Raw genomic sequence first — 13,657 nt, 5'->3', positions numbered from 1 at the left:
ATAGCTGGCTTGGCAGTTAAATCCTGACCAACCCCTGTTCGACTCAATGATTAACAAACAAGCCAAACCCCCCATTCTCCTCAATTCCCCCCCCCCCCCCCCCCCCCCCCGTCAATATTTCTCTCCTGATGTCTTGGTACCTTTCTGTCTATATTTGCCTCTGTTGACACACATCACCTGACTTTAATTCTGGGACTCCACCCCCCAAGATGGGGCTGGGGTTATCCCCCCAGACCCTAACCCCAACTCCAATGGGAGAAAGTCTGCAATGTACTATCAGTCTTTCAAAAGAAGCAAAGTTTTATTTGGTCTGCAGCAGATTGAGTTGCGTTTCTGGTGTGTGGGGGGACTATGGAGCTAATCCCTAGCCAGAGGAATGCAGTATACATAGTAGTTCAGTCTACATACTAACCTCCTTACCGTAAAGCCATACACCTTTCTTCTTTGCATGTTTTAAGCAAGACAAAATAAGTCAAAACATAAACAAAAAAATATTTATTCATTAGCATCTTACAACTGGGAATAATATGGAATATGTTAACTAAATGTATGCACTGGTAGGTCTGTGATGAATTGGTTTTAAAATGTTAATCATCAAGAAACAATTCAATTAATTATTTCTCAATTTATTAAAGGTGAATTGAGCCCAGCCCTTCCAAGAACACACATAGCATACTGTATACCCTAAAACAAAATAATTTCGGTGGGGTAGAAATGCTTCTGAAACAGTAATCCTTGTGAAAGCATGTGACCCTCAATTGTAAACGAAATGCCACTGCCGAACATCCATATACAGTACACATATCTCCCAAAATGGCTGTTGCTTGTGGGTACATTATTGTCAGACAAGTAACTTCACAGGCCTTTTGTGAGGCATATTTTCCACCATGCTCAGGGAAGTTACAAATGGTGGGGACGGAATAATTTGGTTGTCAAGTCAAGTTCACTGGTAACAAGCAATAAAATATGAACCAAGGTAACCAATATTAACCACGCCAAAACAATGACCGTAATGAATCACTACTCTTCCGTAATAACCCCACAATTCTGCTTCAGCTAAGAGTTTATATGGTCCTGTAATTGCTTGAGATGGTGTAATTCCCGTAGGGCCCATAAAACCCATCCATAGTTTACAAACTCATGGTTTTCAATGTGAATACAGTATGGGACACATTTTGTTGAATAAGCCTTTGGAACCACTGGATAAAAACAGTTACAAAATTCTATTCCTCCTCTCTCATGGGACAGTCCCATGACAATGTGCATTGTCACTACTTTTTCTTTTTCTTCTTCCCTTTATTACTGGAACCTCTAGGTCCAAGTGTGTTCTGACCGCTGAGTTCTTCCGGTGAGTCGTTGTGTTCTTTGGACCACTCCCTCTGCAGCTGTTTTAGCAAATCAGAGGTCAACAGTCCGTCCCGCACCAGGCGACTGGCGAGAGAATTGCCAATCATCTCTCCTGACACTTCCTCTACTCGATGTACCGTTTGACCTTTGTTAGCCAAGTGCTTGCTGCCAGGCGCTCTGCCGTGTCTGCGCTGCGTCTGTGCCGGCTCAGTGGTGGTTGCTTCAGTGGCTCTGATGAGGCGTGTGATGTTAAGGACTCCCTGTAGGATGATGTCATCAAGTTCATGTTGGATCTCCCGAACCAAGGCGGTGTCCGGGAACATGTCCATGAAACGATAGCTAGCGGGAGAGACACAATATTCATATTTTAAAAACGTTTAAATACAAATCACTAACTTAGCTTTTCAGGTAATATAAAAATAAGATACAGTTACCTCAACCAGAGGTAAAGGTCCAGTACATCATGAACAGCCTCTAGGTGGACTAGGTCTTTGATGTTTTGGGGCGGAGACAGAGGCCAGCTGACATGTCGACAGACCCAGTCAAATGTCAAGGGTTCATCTCGACTGAACTGACGGGCAAACTGGGGAATACAAGACATTGTTGTTATTACTATGATCAATACCATACTGTTACTAGTTTAAAAAAAAATCTAATAATGTGGATTTCAGAATTCATGTGGCCAGCCTGTGTCGTTAGTCGTCTATGAGACCTATCCATGACGTATGACTTGTGGGCAAAGCTTCCGACTGAGCAGAGCCCCCTTGACTTCCATTATAAAATGGAAGTCTATATTTAAAAAGTATAAAACATATGTGAAAAAAAATACTTCTGTGGCCTACTGGCAGTGTGCACAAGAACTTTAGTGCTGACCGGGACAGCAGTTTGCAAGATTTGGCTACGGACACACAGACATACCATGTTCTAGGTGACTTGCCTCCGAGGAGCAATGGCATAAAAAGGTACTGCAATCAAGTTCCAGTAAATCACATCTCCATTAGCCTTTTCAATAAGATTGGTCTACAGAAAGCTCTACTAACTCCCTTTCTTCCCAATATCCAACTTAATGCTTAGGTTATAAGTATATCAGCCTTCACTGTCACCCAGCCTGACCCCAATAAAACCCTCGCTATCAGTCATCTTATTCTTATCTACTTGATGTATACATGTTATCATAAGAGATAATACCAATCAGTATCATAATTAAATTGTCTGTCCATCTGTCTGCTTGAAAAAAAATGTTTTACTCTTCCCTTGAGGATGGCAGTAGAACCCTGCATTGGGATTGGGATCCTGCAGGTCCTACGGGACCCAACACAAATTTTGTGGGAGCGGGCAGTTTTTAAGTCACTATGGGCGGAATAGTCAGAAATATGAAATAAACTGCAGGTCCTGCACGTCCCGCAATAACCTGGTATACTTTTGCAGCATAAAGCACAGCATGGATTCAATAAACAAGGTTGAAAAGAAGATCAAAGCTGACATTTACAATACAAAAGCAAAGCAACGGGCCCACATTTTTTTATTGTTATTTTGTTATTTACATTCAAATCGTTGTCTGGCTGCGGTTTTAAACACACACGACAGATCGACCAGCAGAGAGCAGCAGATCGACCCTGCGCTCACTCGCTCGACCCCCCCCCCCCCCCCCCCCAAACAGGCTCAAACAGTACAAACGTCATATCCGGATATGACGTTTTCGCCGCTCGCCGATCGGGTTTCAGATCGTTGGTATACACGACGACGATAACTGTTCGTCATCCAGACTAAAAAAAAATAGAACGGGAGCTCTCTGTTCGTTTTTTATACCGTGTGAAAAAAAATGTTTTTCCCTATTCTGGCCTAAAATGCCTAAAAAAGGCCTTCCGAGAACCAGAAACCGAATCTGCGTCATGAATCCGGATCCGGGTGAGTGTGAAAAAAACAAAAACAGAAACTGATGGTGAAAAATACACAGAACAGCGCGATCACAGATTAAACAATGAAAAAGCTATCAGCGAGTCTAACGCGTCGATGGCGTGGGTGGGTTAAGTAGCATTTGACTCGAAAACGTGTCGATGGTGTTAAAAGAGTTAATAACCTACTGACTAGCTGTAAGCCCAGCGCAGAAATCCAGAGGGAGCGGGACTAAGAAAACTAGATGGCAGTAGTGACAAGCAGTTGAGTTAACTTTAGCCTCATCTTGCTTCTCCGTTTATTTTCTTCTCCTTCCATCCCAGCATCCCTTCCCTTCCTCCCCTCTTCATGTCCTTACCTTTAGGAAAGACGTGCATACAAAGGGTTGTTTCTTGTTGATGGGCGCGGTACAAAACACATAGCGTGACCTCAGGTTGAGTGGGATATGCTGAATCATGTCGGCCAGAAACTTGAAATCGTCAATGTTACACACAAAATAGAGGCCATCCACCTGAGAGAGGCTGACAAATATGTCCTGGAGGAGACAGAATGACAGAGAGAAAAGAGCATGAATACAATCAATACGTGAGCCGAGCTAATTTTAGATGTTCCTTTTGCAAGAGAATGAAAGCTACGCTGATGTAAAGTAAATAAGAGATGAGATAAGACCAGGCGGTCAAGGACAGTATCATCATCTTTCTGTAAGCACAAGGTCACCAATTTGAATCCCTTGACTGGCAAAAAAGTGTTTGATTCAAATATCTTTAATTCCAAAACATAACTGCTACTCTTGAAATGTACCATGATTTTACTATTATTCCAGATTCACTTTCACTTCAATCATCTCTCTGCTGCTCCAAAGCCTAGAAAAAAGGAGGTGGATTGAAAGTTGGATGGAAAGACTTACAATAAGGTTGGAGAGGGTTGCATCAGGCAGATGATAGGCAAACATCTCTATTTGTTCAGCAGTAGGATGGAGACCTGCAGTCTGAGCCAGAGGATAACATGTCAGAAATACCTCTAGAATGTGTATGATTGCAATCATTTGTGCAATTGGTCGATACTGAATATATCGCAGTATCTCTTTGGAGTAAAGCAGGTCTGTGTGCGTGTGTATGCATGTCTGTTAACCTCTATGGGGTCCACTGTGTGGCTGAGGATTTCCTTTAGGACAGGCAGATCATCTCTGTGCATTGTTGTTACCTCTCCTTCTTTAAATATGGATGCGAACCTGCGACAGACGACAGAAATCATAGGAAGAACAATAACAATTACTTGTTAGCATTGTGATATCCCATCATTAATTCGTTTTTTAGTGGCAGGTAACATTGATGTCTCTGGGTCTGCCCCTTCCCCTCTCAGCACACATACTAATACAAATATGGAACACAGACAGACCTGCCTGCACGTCCAGAAATCTGCAGAGCCTGTGACGTGCTGATTGTTTCCATATGCTTTTCTCCCTTCTCATTAACATTGGGCTTCACCAAACTGTTGAAGATGATGCGCTTTATACTCCTAGACAGAGTTACGAAGCACATAAAACAAGAGAAAGAGGAGAAGATAGAGAGAGTGAAAAGAAGAGAGGAGGGGTCATGGCAAGAGATGGCAAGAGAAGGAGGGTGAAAGAAGGAGAAGCGAGAGAGGGAGCAATCAAAAGAGAGGGAAAGAGGGTAATATGCAAGTTAAAAAGCATTACGATGCCTTTCAATAATTTCACTCAACAATTCCATTCTGGTCAAAGGCTTGAAGCCTTATTGATACTTCCATCGCACAGCAGTGTCACAAGCCAAAAATAACTGATCTCAAAGCTCAGCTCACAGCATGTCACATCCGCAACGAGTTGGGAGCTTGCTGATCTGGTATTTTCAGCACACGACACCGTCGCACGACAGAGCATAATTTAGGCATTAGATTACAGTAATGCTAAATTTTAAAAAGCCATTTTGTGCAGTGTGCAACACCTTTACACTATGTGTGCCTACACATTAGCAACACACATGCTGAGTTAGACCTGGTTATTAAAGGTTATGAATTTAAAAAATGGGGGCAAAAGGACTAGTTTTCTGGTATTTACAGGTTGAGGCCCATGCCAATGGCATCTGTTGCAACCAGGATCTTGCACGGGTCATCAGGGTCATTGAACTTCTTGGCCTGGGACAGCTTGGTGCCTGGCAATAACAGAGCAACAAAATATTGTTCTTAGCATATATTACAAAACTAACTGAAACAATCAGTCTCATTTATTAATATTTCTCAACAACAAAATGTGTACGGTACTTTATTCCAAAAGAAAGATTTTACCTTTAGGCAGAGTAGAAATGCCTTAAGTTTGTATTTCATCGTCAAATTACATTTTTGACATTGTTATTTAAAAGTAAGGTATTAAAATAAGTGTTAAATAGCTCTATATTCTGATAATACTCATTGCTATAGAGTGTTTTTTCAGTAAAAAGAGTCTCCCATGTCTCTCCAGCTCTTTATTAAACAGAAAATGCATTTTCAGTTCTCTCTCCTGATTGGCTTAAATGTTGTCACCTATATGAAAATGTACAATATTCTGTTTACTAAAGAGCTGGAGAGACCCCTGTGACCGAACAAACGCTCTGTAGCAATGATTACTATCAGAACATAGTACTTTAACCTTTTAACAAAAGAAATCACTTACCCTACCTTTAAGCTAGCAAAGAAAAAAAACAAACACCATTCACACTTACTTACCTGGTGGTAAGCTTCCATAGATTACAGCACATTCTAGCCCTCGGACCTCTATCTGTCTGCTGATTGAATAGATGTCATTTTTGCTGAAGCAGACGATACAGTCTCCTGGTCTGAGGTTGTCTAGTGATTCCACAGCATGGTCCAAGATTGAGAATGGAGTTAAGCGCTTGTAGGTATTAACCTAGAGAAAACACACAGGAGAGAGATTGGATTACATCACTCAGATTCCTCCTCTTATCTCGTAGAACATGTTTTTCAATCATCTATCATGACCCGCTTTTATGGGTTGTGACGAAAAGAAAAGAAAGAAAAAACAAATTTCAAACATTTTCAAACATTGCTCACAATGTGTCACGATGTGATTGTACTAGATCTGCTATTATAATAGGGCTTAAAGGACCACTTTCCCTATTTTCAACCATATCTTGTATGGGTAATACTCAGGCTGTGAACAGAAACCTTCCTACCATCATCTGTAGGCATGTTTTAAAAATATGTTTTATAATGCAAGAACAATGGCTCATGTTCCAGCAAGAGACAGGTTGAAGAAGTTTCCATTAGCTTGGAAACCACATTGATGTAATTATTGGTACTCAGGTTTCTGAACTGTCCACAGCAAGTAGATGGAAGTTGTGACATGTTATAATGAGCATTAGTGAGGACCAATTATATGAAGATAAGATTGAAAATGGGTGACATGCACCTTTAACTCTCTCAGTGCCAATGAAATAAAAAAATATGTTCATACTGTGCCAGCAATTTCTTTTTTATATATATATATATATTATTATTTTTTTCAAAACTATGGATTTTTCGTTCTTGGCACTGAGGGCATTCAGAAGAAACTTGGGATAACTCGATTTGTGGCACTGAGAGAGTTAAGTGGTTAATTCATTCAGTATTTTGGTCAATTTGGGTGCAGGGGAAACACCAAATGTCCCTTTTGGGTCCCTTTTGTTTTTTTTGCCCAGCCATACCTCCAACTCCTCCCCTGTGGCGAACATCAGCTCTCTGACAAAGTTAATGGCAGCAGGTTCCCCGCACACATGGATCTCCTCTGCACACAAACCTACACAAACACACACAAAACAATGAGCTTGATATAAAAATATATTAATGTCAGAAGACATGGGTTTTGGAGCCCAGCAATTGAGACAATTGACAGTGCTTATCGTGCAGGGCTATGAGGATCAAAAGTAACACTCATTTGCAAAAATGTAATTTGGATCCACACATTTCACAAGGTACATGATTTGAAGAGTAAAAGGGCTTTATCAACAAATCTAAGAAAACTGTAAGAGAATGTTTATACATGAGGACCAATGTTTAAAAATGACTCCAGTTAAAAATCACTACTTAACCAATTTCCCCCTCTACGCTAAATCTCTAAACTGACAATAGCCAATCTACAAGCTATCTAAGGTCTAGATCTCAGATAGATAGATCTGCTTTTTTCGCCAAAGGTTTGCCTATTTTCACGGAATGTTCACCTATTATGACATGCCCAGAGCAGAATAGGGACATCATGGTTCATGTGGTTAAAGCATTGATCACTGCACATACAGTACAGTACAAGGAAACAGTACTATAGGTTTCACTCAAAGGAAAACAAAAGATAGAGACCCATATATGGGAAGAATGATGGACAGAATGCGAGAAACAGAGTGACAAGACAGAGTCTGAGTGGGACACAGACAGACAGATGATAATCTGAGAGACAGGTGTTAATCTGAGAGACAGGTGTTATCAGTGGACTACTAACCCAGCAGTGCTCTCGTCCAGGCCCAGCCTCTGGAGGGGTCCCTGATCATCTGAATCTCATCAATTACAGCCACCTCATCTGCAGACACACATGTATAACGATGTCAACATAAAACCTCAGCTCTCTGGGTCAATCAGTGACAACCATTCGATTTCATTCACACAGCAGACAATGTCTAAAGAGGGATATTTCTCAGTCATAGGTCTTCTTGAGAAAATTCATGTTGAGATGTACAGTGTATATATAGTATATACATCATGGGCAATATTTCATGACAGCAGCATAAAAAAACACAGGGGGTACTGTACACTAGTTTCGTTTTTCAGTCAATATCCCCCTTTTGATCCAATCAGAAATCAAAAAGAACCCATCTACAAGCTAACAACGTATCACGGTGCAACGTGTTGTTATTAATACTATTATTTTCGTCACGTGGCGTCCTGTATACATAAGCTGCGCTCATGCAGCTCCTGCAGCACAGTGCTGCATTTTACCATGTTACAGCTTTCACATAATGTTAGACAAAAACAATGTATATCAAAACATTTTCCAATATCATTTGATTAATTCCAAACCTTTTCCAGGCCTGGAAAATAGTTTTTCTAATTTCACAATATTTCCTGGAATTTCATGACCGTGGGAACCCTTTTGCTTTCTTACACATTTAACATAGTTTACTATTCCAGCTATTAATAACTAAAGGATTGTGTGGTCATCAAAATCCCTGTCATTACAGCCATAATGCCTTCCCCCTCCACATCATTATCATTAGCAGTATCATTGTATCAATAGCACTTTATGAGACTTCTATACATTTTGTTGTGTTTGTTATCGTCTACTCACATGGTGTGTTGACACTACACATCTCAATGGTGCACGCCACATGCTCAGCTGCTCTGCCTTCAGGGTCCACACATGTCCTTTCCTCTCCTGTTACCAAGTCACAAGGCACGCCCTGAAACAGACAAAACATACAGAACATCAGTCAAATTCAAATACACACCCAGACAGACATGCACAGAATTGATAGTTGAAAGTATATCATGGTGAGAGTGACATAGGTCACCTTAAAAACACATAAAACAGAGGATAGAGACAGAGTCAAACAGAGGGAGACAAACGTTTCTGAAGACAGCAAGGGGGAAACCGGCTGGTGCAAAAAAAATAATGACAGCAAGAAGAACAGCGGGTGGGAAATTAAGGAAGAGCGAGCGGAAATGGCAACAGTACAGTCAAATATAGACAGGACATAGAGAGAGAATGAGAGACAGAAGCGATCAAAACATACAGCCGTGTTGCTCTTCTCGAAGATCTCGTGAGCCAGTAGCTTTAGTGGGCCACAGTAGACCCCACTCTTAGCAGCCAGGTAACGCTGAATGGCATGGTAGGTTTTACCACTGTTAGTGGGACCAGCATGGAAAATCACCTTTCTCTGGATGGCACGGGTCTCTGGGTACCTGGATAAAACAGATAGTTATACAGTCACATACACAGAAATACAGTGACAGACAAAAAAAGCCAAATGCACAAAGAGAAACACAACCCAACACATAAATAGTGACACTAATATATGAGCCACAAGGTAAGCGTTTCAGCCTATGATATACAGGCATATCCTTTGGTTGTTGTTCTGTCTACCTGTCTACCTGCATGTTTTATTTCTGCCATGGGAATTAGCATAGTGGTGAATTCATGTTTTAGTTTGAAGTGACTTTGCGGTTGATCATGTTACATGTAACACAGTAAACTAAACTTATGAAACCTACCAGTTGGCAGGGACTCTTAGGTCAGAGATTTTTCTCAGGTCATCGATGCAATCCAACATGGGGAAGATCTGTTTGGCATGACGCATGAAGTATGGATATATGTCATCTATATGCCCTGGACAACAAAAAGCGATGGAAATGAGAAATTAGACTCAGACATTGTTCTCTCTGCATTATGGTTGTGAATGATAATAACACTCACATTACAATACGACAATTAAACACACCTGCTCCACAGCAGATATCATTCAGAATGATGTGTAGCTCAGCAGTGATCGCCGTCATCTCCAAAACATACTTCCTGAAACTGATGAAAGCCTGGTGGAACAGACGAGCTGCATACACAAATGCACAAGAACACACACAAAACCCAAGGGGTATATCTCTGTTAACAAGGTTTTTGACACCATACTACCAACAGGCATATTAATAGAAAATAAATCTGCAGCTATAGTTCAAACTTTCAAGTATTGTTGCTGATTAAGGGCTCATAGATTTAGATTGTTCTTAATTAAGTTACGTTTTCCAATAATGTCAAATTCAATAGTAATTGATTGAGGAAACTAAAAAGGTTTTGATATTTTGTGCAGTCCTAACACAAAGATTATAATTCTCACCATCGAGACCCTGGTCTGCTGCCAGCTTCTGCATCTCTTTCCTCTTGTAGAAGCGGTTCAGGATTTTCAGAAGTTCGCCTGACAATGATAAGAATCGTATGTGAGAACATCTGGATAGCTCAGCTGTCATCATCACAACCTTCATTTAACTCAGAGTACAATTGAGGGGCAGGCCCTCATTCACAATGTAGCCGAGGTGTTTACCTATTGGGTGGGGTGGATACAGGGCCAGTGGGCACCAAGTAATTGGTCAAGGTAGTGCACGCAACACTGAAATCTATGATGTCTAAAATTCTAAATATCAAGGTACAATGACAGGAAATAATAACTACTAGTGTTGTTGTCGATTCATTGTGTCTAGTTTATTATTGTATATGTCTTTAATATGTCCCCCCCCTGTCACCCAGGTGGAAGAGCGCATCACAGCATGTCTGGCTGACATCTCACAGCGGATGTCTTCTCACCACCTCAAGCTGAACCCAGACAAGACTGAGACTGAGCTTCTCTTCTTCCTGCCCCACGCAGGATCCAAATATTTCCATAGACAACGCCCTGGTGACTTCAGTTTCAACAGCCAAGAACCTTGGTGTTGTCCTGGACAGTCAGCTCTCATTCAAGAGCCACATCACAGCGATCACTCGATCCTGTAGGTTTACACTCTAGAACATTCGAAGGATCTGACCCTTCCTCACCCAGGAGTCAGCCCAGCACCTTATCCAGACATCAGTCATATCAAAATTTGATTATTGTTACTCTCTCCTTACTGGCCTCCGGGCATGTGCACTTAAGCCTCACCAAATGATCCAGAATGCCGCAGCACGCTTGGTCTTCAACCAGACAACATTTTCACATGTCTCCCCCTTCTCCGCTCCCTCCATTGGCTCCAAGTTACTGCCCGCACAGAGTACAAAACACTGACGTTGGCCTACAAAGCAACCAAAGGGTATGGCACCCCCATATCTTCAAAGCCTGATCCAACCCTACAACCCCTCACGCTCTCTCGGATCAGCTAACACAGGGAAGCTCTCAGAACCTTCGCTAAAACATCTGGGACAATGCTACACAGGTCCCAGACTCTTCTCTCTTCTGGCTCCCAAACTATGGAATGAACTCCCCATTGCAATTAGAACTGCAGACTCACTACCAATCTTCTGCCATAAAGCCTCACCTCTTCAGACTCCAGCTCAGCCCATAGCACTTGCCCTAGCCTTGACGACCTTGCAGGCTTATTATGCAAAGGCTAAAATGTAGGCATGTAGCATGTTATGTAGACAGACCTGGCAGTGTATAGTTTCAATGTACAGGCTGATGATAGGTTCTTAGTTTACTTATGTATAGGTTTATTATTAGATTATTGGTTTACTTATGTATTGCTTTATTATTAGATTACTCTTTCTATGCATTTGATGTATCGTCTTGTGTTGTCCTTGCTTACTGTAAATCGCTCTGGATTAAGAGCGTCTGCTAAATGCCTAAATTGTAAAATTACAAATGTCTTAATGAATTGAATACACAGGACCACAATGGAAACAAGCCCCTAGGTCTTTTTGTGTTGTCCTTTTAACAATCATTGTAAACCGTGCAAACTGTTCATGAAATATTCAATCAACCAACCAGGTAGGGTTGTTGCTCACACTACTACTACACTACTAGAAATCTGTCGCAAATAAAAGCTTTGGAGCATTTAAAAGTGAGTTACGAGCCCCTGCTTGGTGTACAACATGATTCTGTTCTACAGTTTGGCTCAGCTCCAAGAAACGGAGGGTGTGCGTTATTGTTTCTTTGAATGGTTGCTCACTTTTATCCAGAGGTTGTGTCAACTCGGCCCCCACGCCGTCGTCCGCCAGGGCTTCAGTCTTGACGGGGAGGGGGACGAACAGCGACGTGTCGACGGGTCTCTGGGAGTTATTGGACGAGACATGACGGCTGGAAGGAGTCGAACCCACGGAGACAAACGACGACTGCTTGAATAACGCCGTGGAGACGCGACTCTCGGCCGCGACGACCGTGCTTCGAGTCAACGCGTTGATCCTGCGTGGGACGCGAGAGAACACGTACATGCACCGGTTTACTGACATCTTGGTATTTGTGGATATAATGAGCCAAGTTATGGTGGCTATGGCTTGTGTCGGGTTTGGTTTTACTGCCCCATGATCTTGTTTAACTGGAGAACTGTGCAGAGGACGGTCAACATCTCGCCTTCCTCCGGTGATACAACGTGGGACAGGCCCCCAGTTAGGCTGTAGCGCGCTAGTAACTTGCCGGTATAGAATTGCAAGGAAGGTAAAGGAAATAGCTAAAAAGTTAAGTCGTTTGAAGACACATATTAAGAAAAATCAAAATTTCCCACAAATATCACATTTTATTATGGCTCAAATATTTAATGATCACTTTTTTAGATAAAAAAAAGCCAATGTATTAACAGGCATAATTTGGGAAGCACCATAACATATCACAACAAGGACCCTTGTTTTTAGAATGCCGAATATAGCTGATCTACAAGCTCACAACGCAAAACAAATCTTTGATTAGAGTTTGATCCATTAGCATTGCCCAATCTCAACTTGAAAGACTCTAACCAGCAATTACGTTGTATACGGGGGCATTAATGAAGAGTGTTTTTCAATACACTTTTTTTTGTATACGATATACAATACAATTTTTGTCCTAAACTAATGTTGCTTCCTGCGGTTCCTGGGTTCCTGCTGCCTGTCAACAATGCCATGACGTCATATTTAATGGTCGGAAGTACCATTTCTTTTGATTGATCGATTGAATGCTTTATTAACAGTTTGCAAAAAAACACAGAGGTACAGTTTCATACAAAAGGATGCTAAAAGGATTAAAACCCAAGAAAGCCTTAAGGCTTGTTTCCATTGGGGGTCGGGGTCCTGTGTATTCAATTCATCGAAACATTTAAAGACAAACAACAATGCAAAAAAAACATCATTTAAAGGAATAGTAATCAAAAAGAAAAATAGGTACAACAGGTGTGTGTGTGTGTGTGTGTGTGTGTGTGTGTGTGTGTGTGTGTGTGTGTGTGTGTGTGTGTGTGTGGGGGGGGGGGGGTGATAAGCTTAGACTTTTTACAGGGACCAGTTACAATTTGCAGCCACCTGTTGGTGCTCTTTTTTGAAGGAGACACATTTTTTTATGCCTGTTGGTAGGGCATTCCACAGTCTGGCGGCATAGCATTAGAACAAATTTTAACCAGTTTTTGTGCCCCCCAAACTAGGTTCAGTGAGATCAGTGGGGCTCCTTCTGGTGTTGTGCCCGTGTGTGTCTTTTACGTTATTGAAGTGGTCTGACAGGTTTTTTGATTGATGTACTTTATTTAGTAAGACATATTTAGTAAGACAACAGTACATGACAGTACATAACAGTACATGGAAGTACAAATTCGCAATACAAGGTCTACTAAACTGGATAGCTCATTAAGCACTTAGCTTGTTTAAGATGAGATCCCCATTCACACAAATCATGTTGACATATAAGAGACAGACAGATATACACACTACTATACAGAATGTCATACAATCAGTTTACAG

At 41.5% G+C, this 13,657-nt stretch overlaps 1 protein-coding gene across 1 annotated transcript; it reads right to left on the bottom strand.

Annotated features, from left to right (window-relative positions):
- Nucleotides 1-482: 482 nt before the first annotated feature.
- supv3l1 (SUV3-like helicase) lies at nucleotides 483-12,321 on the bottom strand. The gene is made up of 16 exons (XM_084084534.1): nucleotides 11,908-12,321; nucleotides 10,110-10,187; nucleotides 9,720-9,827; nucleotides 9,493-9,607; nucleotides 9,015-9,183; nucleotides 8,570-8,681; nucleotides 7,727-7,804; nucleotides 6,942-7,033; nucleotides 5,965-6,145; nucleotides 5,321-5,414; nucleotides 4,642-4,761; nucleotides 4,375-4,474; nucleotides 4,151-4,231; nucleotides 3,602-3,778; nucleotides 1,782-1,930; nucleotides 483-1,686 (listed from the first exon to the last, which is right to left on the bottom strand). The coding sequence occupies exons 1-16, from the start codon at nucleotides 12,185-12,187 to the stop codon at nucleotides 1,272-1,274; spliced, it is 2,349 nt and encodes a 782-aa protein (XP_083940660.1). The 5' UTR covers nucleotides 12,188-12,321; the 3' UTR covers nucleotides 483-1,271.
- Between the last annotated feature and the right edge of the window lie 1,336 nt (nucleotides 12,322-13,657).

The sequence above is a fragment of the Gymnoscopelus microlampas genome (assembly GCF_963454915.1).
Source record: "Gymnoscopelus microlampas genome assembly, chromosome: 1".
NCBI lineage: Eukaryota > Metazoa > Chordata > Actinopteri > Myctophiformes > Myctophidae > Gymnoscopelus > Gymnoscopelus microlampas.
The sequence above is the reverse complement of the archived record's forward strand: the minus strand, read 5'-3'. Positions and strand labels throughout refer to the sequence as shown.

Bases quoted from the DNA above. Each gene is read 5' to 3' on its own strand.
- supv3l1 (XM_084084534.1), bottom strand. From the start codon at position 12,187: ATGTCAGTAAACCGGTGCATGTACGTGTTCTCTCGCGTCCCACGCAGG. The intron at 7,034-7,726 runs GTTAGTAGTCCA...GTGTTTGTGTAG, and splicing joins CTGGACGAGAGCACTGCTGG to GTTTGTGTGCAGAGGAGATC. The intron at 5,415-5,964 runs GTAAGTAAGTGT...TGTTATTGCCAG, and splicing joins CTATGGAAGCTTACCACCAG to GCACCAAGCTGTCCCAGGCC.